General features: G+C 64.6%; 2 protein-coding genes across 3 annotated transcripts; both read left to right on the top strand.

Annotated features, from left to right (window-relative positions):
• Positions 1 to 161: 161 nt before the first annotated feature.
• GRK2 (G protein-coupled receptor kinase 2) lies at positions 162 to 8,581 on the top strand. Of its 2 annotated transcripts, none has more exons than XM_064657048.1 (21): positions 162 to 342; positions 1,474 to 1,550; positions 2,148 to 2,221; positions 2,489 to 2,590; positions 2,812 to 2,886; positions 3,341 to 3,402; positions 3,695 to 3,746; positions 3,908 to 3,999; positions 4,259 to 4,358; positions 4,465 to 4,543; positions 4,619 to 4,749; positions 5,135 to 5,229; positions 5,307 to 5,414; positions 5,491 to 5,557; positions 5,841 to 5,941; positions 6,033 to 6,099; positions 6,193 to 6,288; positions 6,366 to 6,528; positions 6,608 to 6,744; positions 6,867 to 6,977; positions 7,655 to 8,581. In XM_064657048.1, exons 1-21 carry the CDS (start codon positions 230 to 232, stop codon positions 7,814 to 7,816), a joined length of 2,064 nt encoding a protein of 687 aa, XP_064513118.1. In that variant the 5' UTR covers positions 162 to 229; the 3' UTR covers positions 7,817 to 8,581. The 2 variants fall into 2 exon arrangements, with proteins under 2 accessions (XP_064513118.1, XP_064513117.1); XM_064657047.1 differs by having other exon boundaries at positions 164 to 342; positions 6,864 to 6,977.
• Positions 8,582 to 9,569: 988 nt separating this feature from the next.
• On the top strand, positions 9,570 to 18,638 carry ANKRD13D (ankyrin repeat domain 13D). Its single transcript, XM_064657049.1, has 15 exons — positions 9,570 to 9,735; positions 11,204 to 11,339; positions 11,422 to 11,546; positions 12,322 to 12,367; positions 12,460 to 12,603; positions 13,662 to 13,851; positions 14,018 to 14,084; positions 14,157 to 14,238; positions 14,893 to 14,954; positions 15,052 to 15,182; positions 15,834 to 15,991; positions 16,074 to 16,220; positions 16,760 to 16,923; positions 17,018 to 17,097; positions 17,793 to 18,638. The coding sequence occupies exons 1-15, from the start codon at positions 9,646 to 9,648 to the stop codon at positions 18,031 to 18,033; spliced, it is 1,863 nt and encodes a 620-aa protein (XP_064513119.1). The 5' UTR covers positions 9,570 to 9,645; the 3' UTR covers positions 18,034 to 18,638.
• The last annotated feature ends 306 nt before the right edge of the window (positions 18,639 to 18,944 follow it).

Raw genomic sequence — 18,944 nt, 5'->3', positions numbered from 1 at the left:
CCCCGCCCGCCGTTCCCGGTGCGGCCGCGCCCCGTTCCCTCTGCGGGCGCTCCCGGCGCTCCCGGCCCCGCGTGTCCCGTGTCCCGGCGCCGCCGAGCCCGACCCGGCCGCTCCCCGCGCCCCCGCCCGGCTCCCCCGGCCCGGCCCCGTTCCGCTTCCGGGCGCGGTTCCGGTTCCGGGGCCGGCGGGTCGGGCCGGGGCGGCGGCGGCGGGTCCGCGGCGCGGGACGATGGCGGACCTGGAGGCGGTGCTGGCGGACGTGAGTTACCTGATGGCCATGGAGAAGAGCCGCGCCGCGCCCGCCGCCCGCGCCAGCAAGAGGATCGTCCTGCCCGAGCCCAGGTGAGGCCCCGCCGCTGCCACTCCGGGGGTCCGTCCGTCCGTCCGTCCACTCTCAGCCCCGAGACCCCCCCGCGGCCCCCGCGCATCCCGTCCCGCGCCGCTCCCGGCGCCGCTCGCTCACACCCGCGTGTCACAGACACTCCCGCACACGTCTGTGCGCGGCACCGGCCGGGAACACCTGCCCGGGCTGCGCTCCGGCACCGCGTCCTGCCCCGGCACAGGCACACGGACACACGGACACACACGGGCACGGACACACGGACACACGGACGTGGACACACGGACGTGGACATGGACACGGACACAGACACATGGACACAGACACACGGACAAGGATATGGGCACACGGACATGGACACGCACACACTGACACACAGACGTGGACAGGGACACACGGACATGGTCATGGACACACACGGACACACAGACATGGACACATCCTGCTTGGCATACAGACAGGCACACGGACACAGGCACACGGACATGGGCACACACATATCCTGCCTGACATACACACAGACACGCAGACATAGGCACACACACAAATCCTTCCTGACGCACGGACAGACAGATGTGGACACCCAGACATGGGCACACACACATCCTGGCTGTCACATGGACACACAGACATGGATGACACAGTCAACCTGCCCAACAGACAGACACAAACAGGGAGACACAGGGACATGGACATAGAGTCATGTGTATACACCCCCTCTGTCTCCACCACGTCACCCCCCTGCTCTCCTGCTGCCGTGCATGCTCATGTTTACACACACACACACCTGTGTCCAGGTGCACACATATGGTCAGGGTCCCCACTCCCCCTTCCAGACCCCAGTGCCCTCCTGTGACTTCACTTCCAGGCACCCAGGAGGCTTTTTGGGGATACCCTCCTCCCCAACCTCCCTTGGACCCCCAGTGCGTGGGACACCCTGTGATCCTTACAGGGGCCCAGTAACTTGTCACACTTGGGTGGGGACACACAACACGGGAGGATAGGTGTGCCACCAGGGCTTGGGGGACACGGGAGGAGTGGGAGAGGAGGAGTATGATGGGCACGGGAGTGTGTTGGGAGCAGGGGTCTTTCAGGGGGCACGGGGGGCACTGAGTCCCTCTGGTGTCCCCCAGCATCCGCAGCGTCATGCAGAAGTACCTGGAGGACCGGGGAGAGGTGACCTTTGACAAGATCTTCACGCAGAAGATCGGTGAGCTGGGGGCACGGGGGGGCCGTGGGGGACACGGGGGGCACTTGGGGGAGCCCCCTCAAGGGTGGGCTGGTGGCCACCACGACAGTTGTAGTGGCCATGGCCATTCCCCTGCCCCCTGGAGGTAGCAGGGGGGCTGTGGGGCCGGGCTGGACATGGGTGCCAGGGGGCTGCGCCACGTTCCCCACCCCATGTCCCCCGCCCTGTCACTTCCCCCCACGCCAGCCTTAACCGTCCTGGGCAGGAAGCGCCTCTCACTTCCTCCTGCCGGCTCCGGCGGTTTCCGGGCACGTCCTCCCCACAGCAGCCTGCCCGTGGTGCCTGCCCATGCCCCTGACACGGTGTCCCCCTCCACATCAGCCCCCTCACTGCCCCCCTACCCTGCCCCACGGTGCCCCACAGCACTGCTCCCTGTGCCAGCCTTGTCCCCCGTGTCACCCTGCCAAATCCTCACCGGTCCGTCCTTGGCATTTCCCCTTCTCCAAGCCTGGCATGGGGGTGGCAGCAGGGCCAGGCAGGCCCAGGGGATGGTCCCTGTGTCCTTTGATGTGGGCCGTGGGGCTGGCATCTCTCATGCTGTGGCTCTGTCCCTGCCAGGCTACCTGCTTTTCCGGGACTTTGCCTTCAACCAGGCTGAGGAGGCCAAGCCCCTGATGGAGTTCTATGAGGAGGTGAGATGGGGGCACCCCCCTGACAGCCCTGTGTTCACGAGGAGGGGTGGGTTAGGGTTTGGTACCTACAGGCCCACAGACGTGGTGCCAAGAGCAGTACCCAAGGTGACAGTGTCCAGGGAGCCGGGAGGTGCTGCTTAGGGGACACGGAGGATGGGATAACCATCGTGTGCCAATGGGATGTGGCACACGGAAGGGCTGGGACCACAGTTCCCAGTGTCCCAGGCCCTGCATGCCCCTGTGCCACGGGAGCTGTGCCCTCTCCAGATCAAGAAGTACGAGAAACTGGACTCGGAGGAGGAACGAGCCGCCCAGAGTCGCCACATATTCGACCATTACATCATGAAGGAGCTGCTGGCCTGCTCCCACGTGAGTGCCGTGCCATGGGGCAAGGCACCGGGGTGGGAGGGGTGTCCCCCCCACAGGGGCCTGGTACCCAGTGTCTTCAGAGGGAGCTCCAAATCCTCCACAGGCTCTATCCTGGGAGCCATAAACCCAGACACAGACCCCCTCCGTGGGTTTTCCCCTGCCTGGCCCCTGTGTCCCTGTCCCTTCTATCCAGGGTGACACAATCCCATCTCACCCCACAGCCCTTCTCCAAGAGTGCCACGGAGCATGTCCAGAGCCGTCTGAGCAAGAAGCAGGTGCCCCCAGATCTCTTCCAGGTGGGCATCACCCAGGACAGAGAGGGAGTCCCTGCCACCTGTGGTACTCGGGGAGTTAATCCTTAAAGGGGGCTGGGGATGACAGGAGTCCCTGGAGCTGTGGGGGAGGGAGGGTTCTCAGAAAGTATGGGGAGCCCAAGGGATGGTGTGAGTGTCCCCAGCATGGTGGGAGTGAGGGGAGATTGCTGATGGTCCCCATGGGGTGGTCATCAGGGGATTGGGAGCTGGAGGTAGCAGGGATGTCACCCTGGGGTGACAGTGGAGTCCCCAGGGCTGGTGATGTTGTGGTCCCAAGAGATTCAGGTGACCCTGAGTGGCAGAAGCATCCCTGGGGACCTGGAAGTGGCAGTGGGTGTTGTGAAATCCCAGGGATGGAGAGACCTCACGTAATGGTGGGGGATGGGTGACGTGGGTATCCCTGGGGACACCGTGCTGAGCTCTGTGTCCCCTCCAGCCTTACATTGAGGAGATCTGCCAGAACCTGCGAGGGGGCATCTTCCAGAAATTCATCGAGAGGTGAGTTGGGGGGAAAGTCCCACATGGATCGGGGTGTCCCATCCCCCTGGAGACCTGGATCTCCCAGCCCAGACTGGGATCAGGGGGTCCCTTCTTAGATAGAGCTCCAGGGGTATCTGTCACTACACTGAGGACTCAGGGAACACTTCTCATCCCCAGATCTGTCCTGGGGTCTGTGTTCCCAGACAAGGGTCCCAGGGGGTGCTACCTGTATCCAGACAAATCCGAGGGTTCTTGGCAGGGGGTGTTTCTCCAGGGTCTCCACTCTTGCCCTCTCTGTGCTTCCTTGCAGTGACAAGTTCACGCGGTTCTGCCAGTGGAAGAATGTGGAGCTGAACATCCATGTGAGCAGGAATCCCTGCACCCCAGGATGCACCTCCAGGGAGGGGGACACGGGGAGCCTCTGTGTTCCTCCCCTGGGGAAACTGAGGCAGGGGGTGGATCCCCCCCCCGCCACGGACCCAGGTGTCCAGGCTCACCTGTGCCTCCCTGTCACCCCCTCCAGCTCACCATGAACGACTTCAGTGTTCACCGAATCATCGGCCGCGGCGGTTTCGGGGAGGTCTACGGCTGCCGGAAAGCGGACACGGGCAAAATGTAACAGGGGATGCTCCATGTGGGGGGGGTAGAGGGATCCACCTGTGATTTGGGGCTGCTGGTGGTCCTGAGGGCACCTGCGGGGGTGTTGCCATGATGACACGTGTCAGGATGTTGTGGAAATATTGTCATGGCTACAGGGACATCAGTGCCATGGGTGGGAGGTGGCGGTGGGGATGTGGCCGTGGGTGGTGGCACTGGAGGGGCACGGTGGTATGGCTGTGGGGACACAGTGGCTGCAGGGACTCCGTGCCCCCAGGTATGCCATGAAGTGCTTGGACAAGAAGCGCATCAAGATGAAGCAGGGCGAGACACTGGCCCTCAACGAGCGCATCATGCTGTCCCTCGTCAGCACCGGGGTGAGGGCATACGGGCAGGGCTGGCACCCTGCTGGTGGGCTGTGGCAGGGGACAGGGGACAGGGGACAGGGACAGGGAGGGTGACCCCCCCCGTGTCTTCTGCCAGGACTGCCCGTTCATCGTGTGCATGTCGTACGCCTTCCACACGCCCGACAAGCTCAGCTTCATCCTCGACCTCATGAACGGTGAGGCCCCGGTCCCGAGGGACCCCGTGGCTCAGGGGGCAGTGCCAGGGTGACAGCTGGTCCCTGTGGTCACAGGGGGGGACCTGCACTATCACCTGTCCCAGCACGGCGTCTTCTCGGAGGCGGAGATGAGGTTCTATGCGGCCGAGATCATCCTGGGCCTGGAGCACATGCACAGCCGTTTCGTCGTGTACCGTGACCTCAAGGTGACCGTCCCCACAGGCACCCATGCCCCTGTGGGCACCCTCAGACCCCAGAGGATGCCCTGTTAGCATCCTCAGGCCTTTAGAAACCTCCCTCAGGACTCCATGGGCAGTCACAGGTGTCACAGCCACCCTGCAGGAGCCCTCAGACACTGTGGGCACTCCCCAAATCCAGAGGGCACCCTCACGTCCCTTGGGCACCCCTGACACTGCAGGATCCATCCCTAAGATCCATCGCAGACTCTGAGACCTCGGGGCGGGTACTCACTGACCCCATCAACACTTCCCAGTCCCACCTCAGTCCTGTGGACACCCGAAATCCCACAGAGCTCCCCAGCTGTGCCCATGGGCTGTCCTTGGGCTCAGGGGGAATGCCATGTCTTGGCAGCCAGCAAACATCCTCCTGGACGAGTTTGGGCACGTCCGCATCTCCGACCTGGGCCTGGCCTGCGACTTCTCTAAGAAGAAGCCCCACGCCAGCGTGTGAGTGTGCCCACACCCCTGCCCGCCCTGCCCACCCGCCCGGGGCGGCCCCTGACCCCCCTGTGCCCCCTCCCCAGGGGCACCCACGGGTACATGGCGCCGGAGGTGCTGCAGAAGGGGGTGGCGTACGACAGCAGTGCCGACTGGTTCTCCCTGGGCTGTATGCTCTTCAAACTGCTCCGGGGGTGAGTGTTGGGCTCAGGTGGGCACGGGTGGGCACAGGTGAGCACCACTGACCCCCCTTTCCCTTTGACGCCGCAGGCACAGCCCATTTCGGCAGCATAAGACAAAGGACAAGCATGAGATTGACCGGATGACCCTCACCATGGTGAGTGGGGGCACCCCTGTGTGTGTGTGTGTGCTGGTGGGTGCTGATGTGAGGGCAGGGCATGAGCACCCCTGGGCTGTTGTGCCCCCCACCATGTGCTGGTGGCGGCCTGGGGGGCTCACTGGGGGTGTGAGGGGTCAGGGACAGCTGGTCCTTCACGCTGAGCCATGCCCAGAGTGCATGTTCGTGCCCATCTGCGTGTATCCTGTGCACATCTGTGTGCATCCCTAGCCCTGTGTACGCATGTCCCTTGGTGCCAGCGTGTTCATGGAATCTCCCACAGGCCGTGGAGCTGCCGGACTCCTTCTCCCCGGAGCTGCGCTCCCTGCTCGAGGGGCTGCTGCAGCGGGATGTCAACCGGCGCCTGGGCTGCATGGGGCGTGGGTGAGTGCCCCTGAAACCCCTGGGGTACCAGGGAGGGTGTGCTGGTGCACTGCCCTGAGAGCACAGCTCACCCGCCCTCCTCCCTCCCCAGGGCTCAGGAGGTGAAGGAGGAGCCCTTCTTCAAGGGCCTGGACTGGCAGATGGTTTTCCTGCAGAAGGTGAGGGGCACTACACCCATGGTTGGGGACAGGGACACGGACACAGGCAGCCACCCCTCTGACCCCCCATTCTGACCCCCCTCTGACCCGCAGTACCCACCGCCCCTCATCCCGCCCCGCGGCGAGGTGAACGCGGCCGACGCCTTCGACATCGGCTCCTTCGACGAGGAGGACACCAAGGGCATCAAGGTACTGGGACGCAGGGGCTGAGCATGGGGGCGTGGGGTGCCCACCAGCCCCTCACCCCAGCATCCTGCCCTGCCCAGCTGCTGGAGAGCGACCAGGAGCTGTACCGCAATTTTCCGCTCACCATCTCGGAGCGCTGGCAGCAGGAGGTGACCGAGACTGTCTTCAACGCCGTCAACGCCGACACCGACAAGCTGGAGGCCCGCAAGAAGGCCAAGAACAAGCAGCTGGGCCACGAGGAGGGTGAGTGGGGCTGGGGACCCCCACCCTGACAGCCCCCTCGGGATGCATCCGGGGCTGACCCCGCCTCTCCCGGACACAGAGTACGCCATGGGCAAGGACTGCATCATGCACGGGTACATGGCCAAGCTGGGCAACCCCTTCCTGACACAGTGGCAGCGCCGCTACTTCTACCTCTTTCCCAACCGCCTCGAGTGGCGTGGGGAGGGCGAGTCGCCGGTAAGGCGGGCACAGCACGGCACTGGGTGGGTGCCAGGGTGTGCCGGGCACGGGGGGTGCACTGTGAGGGGTTTGGGGTGCGTGGGGGGCCAGGGGCCGGGCTGAGCCTGTCCCCCCAGCAGTCCCTGCTCACCATGGAGGAGATCGACTCGGTGGAGGAGACGCAGGTGAAGGAGCGGAAGTGCATCCTGCTCCGCATCCGCGGGGGCAAGCAGTTTGTGCTGCAGTGTGATGTGAGTGTGCCCCCCTCCCCCTGGGTCACCCCTAGGGCTAGCCAGCCTCTGGGGCCACTGGCATCTCTGCTGGGTGCTGGCCACCCCCTGCCCCCTCACTGGCCGTCTTCCTCGAGTGCCACTTGCTCCCGCTGGGCACTAACCAAACCTTGCTGGGTGCTGGCCAACTCCTGCTATCTGCTAGCTACCCCCTCTGCTAGGTACTAGTCACCTCCAGACTGGCCACCTCTTGCTGGCCACTAGCCCTGCACATTTAGTCCTTCAAGCCGTGACAGGGCATGAATACTAAAAGCTTGGGGCAGCTCCAGAACCCAGGGAGACCCAAACTACCCTGTACCTTGCCCTGGCACCCCAGGGAGCCCCAAACCAGGAGCCCTGGCACTCTGGGGAGACCGTGACAAACCAAATCTTGCTCTGGTGCCTCAGCAAACCCCAAACCACCAGTCCCCTGCCCTGACACCCCGTGGCCTGCCCTGGGGAGCACCCAACCACTCCATACCCTTCCCTGGCACCCTGGGGAGCCCACCACCCTGTATGCTGCCTGGGGAGTTCTTGGCTATCCTGTCCTCTGCCCTGGCATCCTGGGGAGCCTGTTCTGACCTGTTCCCTGCCCTGGGCATTTCCTGGCCGCTCTGTCCCCTTGGGGAGCCCCTCCTGACCCGTTCCCTGCCCCGCAGAGTGACCCCGAGCTGGTGCAGTGGCGGAAGGAGCTGCGGGACGCACAGCACCAGGCACAGCAGCTGCTGCAGCGGGTGCCCCGCATGCAGAACAAGCCCCGCTCGCCCGTGGTGGAGCTCAGCAAAGTGCCGTTCATCCAGCGCTCCCCCAACGGGCTCTGACCCCCTCCTGGTGTCCCCTTCCTCCCTTCCCACCCCACCTCTAATTTATTGGGTTGGGTTCCCGCGTGTCCTCCCATGTCCCCCGGGGCTGGTGCCACCCCAGGGGCATGGCTGCGGTGACGCCGCTGGCGTTGGGCACCTCTCCCTGGTGTCCCCACCCTGATCCTCCGTGAACTCTCCGGCTCAGATGAAGGCAGCCCCCGCGCCCCCCTCCCCACCCCTGCCCACCCGCTTCCCCACTGCCACGTGTGCCAAAGGGGGCCAGTGGGTACCGGTGTGTCCCCCCCTCCCCGCGTGGCTGTGCCTGTCCCGTGGGTGCCAACTCCCCGTGTGTGTGTGTGTGTGTGTGTGTGTGTGTGTGTGTGTGTGTGTGTGCGCGCGCGCACGCGTGCCAGGGGGACCCCCTGTAAATACTGTGCCACAGGTCCCCTGCACCCCCCGGCTCTGCCCCTGCCCCTCCTGCTGCCCCCCAGGGCAAGGGGGGCACCCCCAGCCCACTGCCACCCCTCCTTCCCAGGGGAGAAGGGATCAGGTGGGACCCCCCCAAATCAGCCTCCTGGTGGGCACAGGCATCCCCTCCCTCCCCAGTTCCTGGCAGCATCTGTAAATATTGGTCTCTGGTCACTCTGCTCCAGGGGCTGGGGGGGCACTGGGCATGGGGGGCACCGGGCAGAGGGGGGGCCACCGGGTGAGTGAGATTTTCATGAGCAGAGATGTGAGAATGCCAAAAAAAAAGAGTTTTTATAATAAAAATATAGAAAAACACCGCCTGGCTTCTCCTCCCTGCAGGGGGTGGAGAGGTCACTGTGCCTGCTGAGGGTGTCACTGTGTCCCTGTCACCTCCCTGTCACAGGGCTGCCCCTGTGTCCCCCCATGGACACCATGGCACTCTGGGGACATCCCAGGGAGTCCCCAAGCCCTGCAGGATGGGGGTCCCGGGCCAGCAGGGGGTGCTGGGGATTGTGTTCTTCTTTGCTGTGCTGTCCCTGGGGGTGACTTTGGCTGTCCCCTTGTCACCAGGCGGTGCAGGTGGCACCTCTCCTGCGCACACCCTGCCTGCAGGCAGTGCGTCGGGGCGCGGCAGGCGTGCAGGGCCGGTGCTCCAGCATTCCTGGGGATGGGATGGGATGGGGTAAGCCCAGAGCCTGGTGCGCAGTGGTCCTGAGCACTGTGTACCCACTGCAGGACTGATGTCACTGCATAAAAGGGGTCAGAGAGCCCTCGGATGAGGAGGAGGATTGGTCAGGGTGGAATGGGATGAGATGGGGTAAATGGGGTAAACCTGGATCTGAGTGCACGGTACCCACTACAGAGCTGATGTGACAACATAAAAGGGGGTCAGGGAGCCCCAGGATGAGGATGGAATGGGATGGGATGAGATATGCCCAGTACTGGGTGCACAGTGGTCCTGAGTACTGTGTACCCACTGTGGGACTGATGTCATGACATTTTTAGAAGAGGTCAGGGAGCCCCGGGACGAGGATGAGCTGGGGTCCGCTGTCCCTCCGTGCTCGGTGCCGTTCCGAGTGCCGACGCTGTTCCCGGTGCCCTGTGCCATCGCCGGTGCCGTTCTGGATGCCGGTGCCGTTCCCAGCGCCCGTGCCCGCTGCCGGTGCCGTTCCCAGCGCCCGTGCCCGCTGCCGGTGCCGCCGCCTTTCCCTTCGCCGCTGCCGTCGCTCTCCCGGTGGCCGCTCCCGGTGCCCGGTGCGGCCCCGCCCCAGCCGCCGCTCTGCGCCGCCGCCGCCGCCGCCCCCGCGCAGCCATTGCGGGCAGGCCCCGCGCTGCGGCCCGTCCGTCCGCCCCGGCGGCCCCGGGGACATGGTGCCGGGATGGCCCGGCCCGCCGACACCTTCCCGCTGCACCGGCTCGTCTGGCACAACCGGCACCAGGCGCTGGACAGCGCCCTGCGCGCGGGGACGGTGGGAACGCCGCCGGGAGCGGCACCGGGAATGGCACCGGGAGAACGGGCACCCCCCTCCCCCACCCCCACCGCGCACCGGCACCGGGATGGGAGCGGGATGGGAGGGGAGGGAGAGAGGGGGACCCGCCGCGCGGGAATGGGGGACTGGGAGCGCTGGGAATGTCGGGAGGGGACTAGGAGGACTGGGGGAAACTGGGAGCACTGGGGATGGGGGGCTGTACTGGGAGGACCGGCAGGACTGGGAGCACTGGGGAGACTGGGAGCACGGGGGAGGGGAGCACTGGGGGGGACTGGGAGCACTGGGAGAAATGGGGAGCAGTGTGGGAGGGGTACTGGGAGGACTAGGGGGGACTGGGAGCAGTAGGGAAGACTGGGAGCATGGGTAGCAGACTGGAAGCACTGGGGATACAGGCAAACTGGGGATACAGGCTGTTGGGAGGACTGGGAGCACCACGGGGACTGGAAGCACTGGGAGAAATTGGGAGCAGTGTGGGAGGGGTACTGGAAGGACTGGAGGGAAACTGGGAGCAGTAGGGAAGACTGGGGGCACAAGGCACTGGAAGGACTGGGAGCACTGGGGAGGGGACTGGAACCACTAGGGGAGACTGGGGGTACAGGCTATTGGGAGGACTGGGAGCACTGGGGGAGACTGGGAATACTGGGAGGACTGGCAGCATTACAGGGGGACTGGAAGCACTAGGGGAGAGGGGGTACAGGGAACTGGGGGAACTGAGGGTATATGGGACTGGGAGCTCTGGGAGGACTTACAGGACTGGGGGAAACTAGAAGCACTGGGGGGTTGGTACTATAAGGACTCGGAGCACTGGAGGGAGACTGGGAGCACTAGGGAAGGCTGGGGGCACAGGACTGGGACCACTTGGGAGGGGACTGGGAGCATTGCAGGGGGACTGGAAGCACTAGGGGAGACTGGGGGTACAGGGGATTGGAAGGACTGGGAGCACTGGGGGGAGGCTGGGAGCACTGGGGGAGACTGGGAAGACTGGCAACATGGGGGACTGTCAGCACTGGGTAGGAGGGACCACTGGGAGCACGAGGGGAGACTGGGGAGACTGGAAGTGCTGGAGGAAGACTGGAAGCACTGGGGGGGAAGGGGAGTACTAAGGGAGACTAGGACACAGGGGACTGGGAGCACTGGAAGAACTGGTGGCACTGGTAGGACTGGTGACAGTGGGATAATAAGGTACTGTAGCACCAGGGGTCAGGAAGCAACTGGGAGCACTGGGATAGCACCACTGGGATACAGGGAGACGTGGGGGAGGCTCTGTGACACTGGGAGAAGAGGGGCTGGGAAATGGAGGATACTGGGAGAAGACGGGCCGGGAGCACTGGAGTTGGGGGGGAACTGGGAGCACTAGGCTTTTGAAGCATGGGGCATGCAGGGGAAGTATTGGGGGGCACTGGGTGGCACGGGGTGCCCAGGGGGCAGTGACCCGCCACCCTTTCAGCACGATGTGGAGCTGATGGACCCCCGTGGCCGGACGCCCCTGGAACTGGCCGTGTCCCTGGGCCACCTGGAGTCGGTGCGGGTGCTGCTGCGGCACAACGCCAACGTGGGCCGGGAGAACGCCAACGGATGGACGGGTACGGGGGCACTGCGGTGCCGTGGGGACACGGGGACACCGCCACAGCGGCCCCCGGGTGACCCTACCCTGTGACCCCCAAGTGCTGCAGGAGGCCGTGAGCACGGGGGACCCCGAGATGGTGCAGCTGGTGCTCCAGTACCGCGACTACCAGCGGGCGACGCGGCGGCTCGCCGGCATCCCCGAGCTGCTCAGCAAGCTCCGGCGGGTACGGACCCCCCCATAGCTGGGGGCCCACCACGGCCTCTGCACCCCCAAACCTCCCCAGGAACCCCCATTGACCCCATTCTTTCCCTGGGGACCCCTACCCATGACCCCACTCTTCTAGGTTGCCCTTATCCCCACCCAGGACCCCAGTAAGGACACCTATCCCTGCCCCACAGACTCCCCACTACCCAGAAGGGACCTCCCAAGTCTTCCCAGAACTCCCCATTGACCCCACTCCTTCCCTGGGGATGCCCTGTTTGGCCTCCACCAATGACCCCACTCTGATCCCACCCCGGGCCTAAGTAGGGACTCCCATCCCTTCCCTCAGGACTCCCCACCTCCCCAGCAAGGACCCCCCAAAGTCTTGCTAGAACTCCCTATTGACCCCACTCTTTCCCTGGGGACCCCCTGCTTATCCATCCCTGTGAATCTCCACCTATGACCCCACCCTCCCTGATCCCCATATCCCTACCTAGGACCCAAATAGGATCTCCAGTCCCTGATCCCAGGACTCCCCACCTTCCCAGTACCCCAGCAGGGACCCCCAGTTCTCCCCAGAACCCCACACTGACCCCACTCTTTGCCTGGGGATCCTGTGTTTATCCTTTTTCCCTGGGGCCCCCTTGCTTATCCTTCCCTGTGGACCCCCACCCATGACTCCACTCTCCCAGATCCCCATATCTCCACCTATAGGGACCCCAATCCCTGCCCCCAGGATTTCCCAGTGGACCCCAGCAGGGACCCCCCAAGCTCATCATGCTCCTCATCCCTTCCAGGCGTCCGACTTCTACGTGGAGATGAAGTGGGAGTTCACCAGCTGGGGTGAGCGTGGCCGGGCTCTGCGGGGTGAGGGGCTGTGGGGTGTCCTGTGGAGCCCCCCAGGCGCGTCACTGAGGGGGTCCCCGTGCCCGCAGTGCCGCTGGTGTCCAAGGTGTGTCCCAGTGACGTGTACCGCGTGTGGAAGCGCGGCGAGAGCCTGCGGGTGGACACCACCCTGCTGGGCTTCGAGCACATGACGTGGCAGCGCGGCCGCCGCAGCTACATCTTCAAGGGGGAAGGTCAGCTCCAACCCCCTGCTCCGGGACCCCCTGGGACCGTCCTGTCACCCTGGGGATCCCCCACACCTCCGCACTATATGTACATCCCCATAAAGACCCCAGATCCCCTATAGGGACCCCCTGGGACCCAGACACACTCTAGTCACTCCGCCAGACCCCCTGACTATAGGTACACCCCTGTAAGGACCTATCCGGATCCCCTGGGGCACTGGATAAACCCCGGAACCCTCCAGTCCCTCTGGGGAGCCCCCAGAAACCCCTACACTAAAAGTACATCCCCATAAGGACCTCTTGGGAACCTTCAGTCACCTGGGGAGCCCCCCAGACCCCCTACTCTAGAAGTACACTCCTGTAAGTAACCCAGATCCCCTGTAGGGACTCTGGGTATGCTGAGGGACCCTCCAGTTGCCCTGGGGATCCCCCAGACCCCCTGCACCATAAATACCACCATAAGAACCTCCCAGATTACCTATAGGAACCCCCTTGGATCCCAGATACACTCAGGAACCCTCCAGATGCCTCCCCAAGACCCCTGCATTATAAGTACTCCCCTTTAAGGACCCCAGATCCCCTATAGCGACCCCCTGGGACCCCAGTTCCTCCTTCCTGAGGGTACCACCTCAGGCCCTCCACACATACCAGGGACCTCAGTCCCCTGTAGGGACCTCCAATTCCCACAGATCCCCTATAATGACTCCATGGGGACCCCATTTCCTTGTTCCTGAGGGGACCATCTCAGCCCCTACATATACCAGGGACCCCAGTCTCCTGCAGAGACCCCCAGTTGCCCCAGATTCCCTATAGTGACTCCATGGGGGCCCCATTTCCCTGTTCATGAGGGGAACACCTCAGCCCCTATATGTACCAGGAACCTCCAATTCCCCTAGATCCCCTGTAGTGACTCCATGGGGACCCCAATTCCCTCTTCCTGAGGGGACCACCTCAGCCCCTACACACACCAGGGACCCCAGTTCCCCCAGAACCCTAAGATCTCCATGCTGAGGGGTGTCAGGGTGCCACGGGGGGCTGTATTCTGACCCCCCCGGTGCCCCCCACAGACGAAGGGGCCGTGGTGATGGAGGTGGACCACGACAAGCAGGTGGTGTACACGGAGACACTGGCGCTGGCCCTGCACGAGCCCGACCTGCTGCTGGCAGCCATGCAGCCCACAGAGGAGCACGTGGCCGGCAGGCTCACCTCCCCCATCGTCTCCACGCACCTGGACACCCGGAATATCGCCTTCGAGAGGTGGGAAGGGCGAGGATGGCACCCTGGCGTGGCTGGAGGTGGTGACAGCGGGAAGGGGCTGTTGCAGGGGGAAGCACGTGTGGAGGGGAAGGAAACGCTTGTGCAAGAAGAGGGTGAGCGGCTGTGGGGACCCCCCATGGGGACCTGACACCTTCCACCCTCCCAGGAACAAGTCTGGGATCTGGGGCTGGCGCTCGGAGAAGATGGAGGTGGTCAGCGGCTACGAGGCCAAGGTGGGCACGGAGAATGGAGGGGGACATTGGAGCACCCCGGAGCGCAGGGGGCTGATGGTGTCACCCCCTCAGGTGTACAGTGCCAGTAACGTGGAGCTGGTCACCAAGACCAGGACGGAGCATCTCTCGGACCAGGACAAGTCACGCAGTAAAGGTGACAGCCCCACCAGCCAGTCGGGGGCCTGTGTGCCGCGGGGACGTGCCCACTCCCGTGCAAAGCCCGCTCCCTTCCAGGGTGGGATGTGTGTCAAGTGTGGGACACTGGGTGTGGGACAGGTGTCCCCCAGGCATGGGACAGTGTGTGGAGTGTGACACATGATAGGTGTGGGACACTGGGTGCTGGGTGTGACAGTGTGACAGGTGTGGGTCATCCTGAGCACGGGGTGTCACCCATCAGGCACGAGGCAGTGTGTAGGATGTCGCCCATGAGGTACAAGACACTGTGGGTGTGCAGTGTAACATGTCAGCCATGGGACAGCGTGTGGGGTGTCACCAGTCAGGTGTGGGACACCTGGGGGGCTGGGGTGACGTGACAGGTGTGGGACCCCATGAGCATGGGGTGTCACCCATCAGGCACAGGACAGTGTGTAGGACACCAGGCGTGGGACACCATGGGTGCAGGGTATCATCTGTCAGGAGCGGGACACTGTGGGTGTGGGGGGTGACATATCAGGTGTGGGACACTGTGTGTGGTGTCACCCATCAGGTGTGGCACCTCATGCAGGGTGTGACTGGTGACAGCCTGGGCAGCCCTGGGGGTGCCCCCCCACTGCCCACACTGCACCCCTGCACCCCTCTCTCCTCCCAGGCTCCAAGACCCCCTTCCACTCCTTCCTGGGCATCGCACAGCAGCACAGCACCCACAACGGGGTGAGTGACCGGGCCAGGGGGGTTCCTGGGGAGACTGGGGGTCCCCAAAGGGGGCTGGTGGTCCCGGGGGGGCTGAGCAGTGGTGGTGTCCCCACAGGCGCCCGTGCTGCAGGCTGCCAGCCCCACCAACCCCACGGCCATCACCCCTGAGGAGTACTTCGACCCCCACTTCGACCTCGAGACCCGCAACATCGGGCGCCCCATCGAGATGTCCAGCAAGGTCCAGAGGTGAGGCCACTGTCCCGGGGGGATGGGGGTCACGGGGACATGGCAGTGGGTGTCAGGACCCACAGGGTGGTGACAGGATCCCATGGACATGACACTGGGTGTCAGGACCTATGGGGTGGTAACAGGGTCCTGGGGTATGTGGCAGAGGGGTGGTGGCCCTGTCCCAGGGGCCATGACCCTTGGGGTGCTGACAGGGTCCCAGAGGCCGTGGCATGGAGTGTCAGGACCCGTAATGGGGTCCTGGGGATGTGGCACTGGGTGTCAGGGCCCATGGGGTGATGATGGGGTCCCAGGGATGTGGCATGGGTGTCAGGGCCCGTAGGGGTGGTGAAACGGTCCCAGGGGCTGTGACACTGGAGTGGTAACAAGGTCCCAGGGGACATGACAGTGGGTGTCAGGACCCCTTGGGGCAGTGACATGGACCCCTAGGATGTGGCACTCGGTGTTAGAACCCATGACAGGGTCCCAGGGGAGGTGGCACTGGATGTCAGGATCCATGAGGGTGGTGACAGGGTCCCAGGGGCTGTGGCTCCGGGTGTGTGTCCCCCCGGGGGCGGTGCCGCGGTCCCGGGGCAGTGTCCCCGGGGCGGTGCCGGTGAGCGGGGGCGGTGTCCCCGGCGGGTCCCCGTGCCCATGGCGGTGCCCGGGCAGGTTCAAGGCGACGCTGTGGCTGTGCGAGCAGCACCCGCTGTCGCTGGCGGAGCAGGTGACGCCCATCATCGACCTCATGGCCATCTCCAACGCCCACTTCGCCAAACTGCGCGACTTCATCACCCTCAAGCTGCCCCCCGGCTTCCCCGTCAAGATCGGTGAGGGCGGGGCTTAGCGGGGTGGGATTAATTAGGGGCAAGGCTTAATTAGGGGCGGAGCCACTGACCCCTGTACCCGCAGAGATCCCCCTGTTCCACGTGCTCAACGCCCGCATCACCTTCAGCAACCTGTGCGGGTGTGACCAGCCGCTGGGCTCCGTGCGGATCTGTGCCCCCCAACAGCCCCCCGGCGCCCACCCCCCCGGCACCAACCCCCCCGGGCCCAGAGGTGAGGCTGGGGGAGCCGGGGGCGTCCTGGGGCTGGGGGTGGAGGGGGCCGTGGGACCCCCGTGGACTCAGGGTGGGGTGGGGGTATGGGTGGTACAGAGTGCTCAGGGGAATGGAGTGGGTGTGCAGTGCTGTGGGGTGCCAGGGGACACTGTGGGATGATGTAGGGTGCCATGGGATGCCACAGGATGCCATGGGGTGCCATGGGGGGGTCACAGGACACTGTGGGATGCCGTGGGATGCCACGGGGTGCCATGGGGTGCTGTGAGATGCTGTGGGGTGTCATGGGACACTGTGGGGTGCCATGGGGTGTTGTGGGGTGCTGCAGGATTCCACAGGGTGCTGTGCAGTGCCATGGGTGCAGGGTGCTGTGGGATACTATGGGGTTCCATGGGACCCTGTGGGGTGCCATGAGATGCTGTGGGACACCGTGGGATGTGTGGGGTGCCATGGGATGTCACGGGCTTCCATGGGGAGCTGCAGGGTGCCATGGGGAGCTGTGGGATACCCCGAGGTGCTGACAACCCCTTGGCATGGCAGCCTGGCCGTTCCCGTGCGAGGTGGAGGCGGGCGTGTTCGAGGTGCCCGCGGGGTACACGGTGCTGGGCGCGGGGCGCAGCGAGCCCCTGCGGGACGAGGACGATGACCTGCTGCAGTTCGCCATCCAGCAGAGCCTGCTGGATGCTGGCACCGAAACCGACCAGGTGCGGCCATGCCCCCCTCACCTCACCACACCCACTCACCTGGCCACACCCCCTCACTTGACCACACCCACTCACCTGCAGCCCCACCCCACAGGTGACCATCTGGGAGGCGCTGACCAACACCCGCCCAGGCACGGAGCCACCGCCCTACGACGAGGACCTGCAGCTGGAAAGGTGGGGCTCTACCCGTGGGGTGTGGGGTGCCACACCCACCTCACCTGGTGTGAGGGAGGGGCCCAAAAGTGTTAGGGTGGGGCAGGGGAGGGGCCATGGGGTGTGGTTTAGAGGGGCGGGGCTTCAAGGTGTGAAATTGGGGAGAGGAGGGGCCACATGGGTGTGGCCTAGAGGGGAGGAGCTTATGTGTGTCCAATTGAGAAGAGGGGAGGGGGTGTGGCCATAGGGATGTGGCCTAAAGGGGAGGGGGTTAAAGGTGTCAGACTGGGTAGGGAAGGGGTTCTGAGGGTGTGGCTTAGGGGGTGAGCCTTAAAGGTGTCAGGGTGGGGTAGAGGGGTGTGGCCTAAAGAGGCTTAAAAAGTTGGTGGGAGAGGGGCAGGGCCATGAGGTGTGGCTTAGAGGGACAGGGCTTAACAGTGTCAAGGTGTGGGGGGCCACAAAGAGGGGAGGAGCATCTTACTGTCCAGAGGGTGTGGCCATAGAGGGTGGGGCTAGTGATGGGTGTGGGTGGAGCATGTGGGGGGTGTGTCTCTCCAGCCCATTTTGGCATTGCGAAGCAGGTTGTGGCCACCTGGGGTGGGTGGGGCACAGGTGTGTCAGAGGGGGTGTGGCCTCCACAAAGGGGGTGTGGCCTCCACAAAGGGGGTGTGGCCTCCACAAAGGGGACATGGCCACGCCTGCTGTCCCCCTGGCAGGGCCCTGCAGGAGAGCATGCTGCTGCAGGCCAGGCCCAGCGCCGACCCCCCGGCCGCTGGGAGCCCCCCCGGTGCGGGTGGTGGGAGCCCCCCGGCCCCCCCTGGGTACGGCACCTTCGCGGAGCAGCTGCGCCTGGCCATGGCCCTCTCGGAGCGGGAGCAGGAGGAGCGGGAGCGACGGCGGCGTGAGGAGGACGAGGAGCTCCAGCGCATCCTGCGCCTCTCCCTCACCGAAAAGTAGCGCCGGGACACTCTGCACCAGGACAGGAATGTCCTGCACCAGGACAGGGATGTCCCATGTGGGGTCACGCCATGCAGGGACACGGATGTCCCACGTGGGGACACACCCCTTGCAGAGACAGGGACACCCGACCCAGGGGACACCTCAGCGTGGGCACTGTCCTGCACTGGGACACCCTAGTTTGGGCATAGCCCTGCCAGGGTGGCCCCCCCGTGATGGGGACCCCCTGATGTGGGCACAGCCCCCGCACGGGGGGATTTGATCCAGGGATCCTCCTACCCCCAGGACCCCCAGTCCAGGGCTCCTCTCCCGCCAGGCTCAAACCTCAGCCCAGGGATCCTCACCTGGGGACCCCCACCCCAGGAACACCCCAACTTCCAGGACTCCCTCCCCTGGGACCTCCCTCCTCTTTAGTGTTGTACCTTGACCCCCTGGGGGGCAGGACGGCCCTGAGGGATGTGGGTGACCCCATAAAGGCACTCCAGTGGGGGGGCTGCCAGGGGACCCCCAGGCCTCATCCCTCGGGGCAGTGGGGGGAGCAGGGGAGCCCCGAATGTCTGTACATATACATATACATATACATATATATATATATATACACAAACGTGTGTCTGTGCCTGTGGGGGTGGTGGGTGGGGTGTCCCAGGGTGTGGAGGCTGGGAAAAAGGGTGGAGCCTGCAGGTAGGGTGGGGCTCAGGTGATGAGCCTCAGCCAGTAAGTGTATGGGTGGCACTGGTGGGGTGCTCCTCCCCTTGAACCACCCCAAATCTGGCCCTGTGCCCCCGTTCCCAGCCCTGGGGTTGATTTATTTAATTTATATTTCCTGGGGAGCCCCTCACCCAGGAAGAGGGGCTTGGCTGGGGACCCATGGGGTGACAAGGGGTTTGGGGGGGTGTCACATGCTGGGGACC

Source organism: Pseudopipra pipra, chromosome 6 (genome assembly GCF_036250125.1).
Source record: "Pseudopipra pipra isolate bDixPip1 chromosome 6, bDixPip1.hap1, whole genome shotgun sequence".
NCBI classification, from domain to species: Eukaryota; Metazoa; Chordata; class Aves; order Passeriformes; family Pipridae; genus Pseudopipra; species Pseudopipra pipra.
Note: the sequence above shows the minus strand (reverse complement) of the source record. Positions and strands in the feature narration are given on the sequence as shown.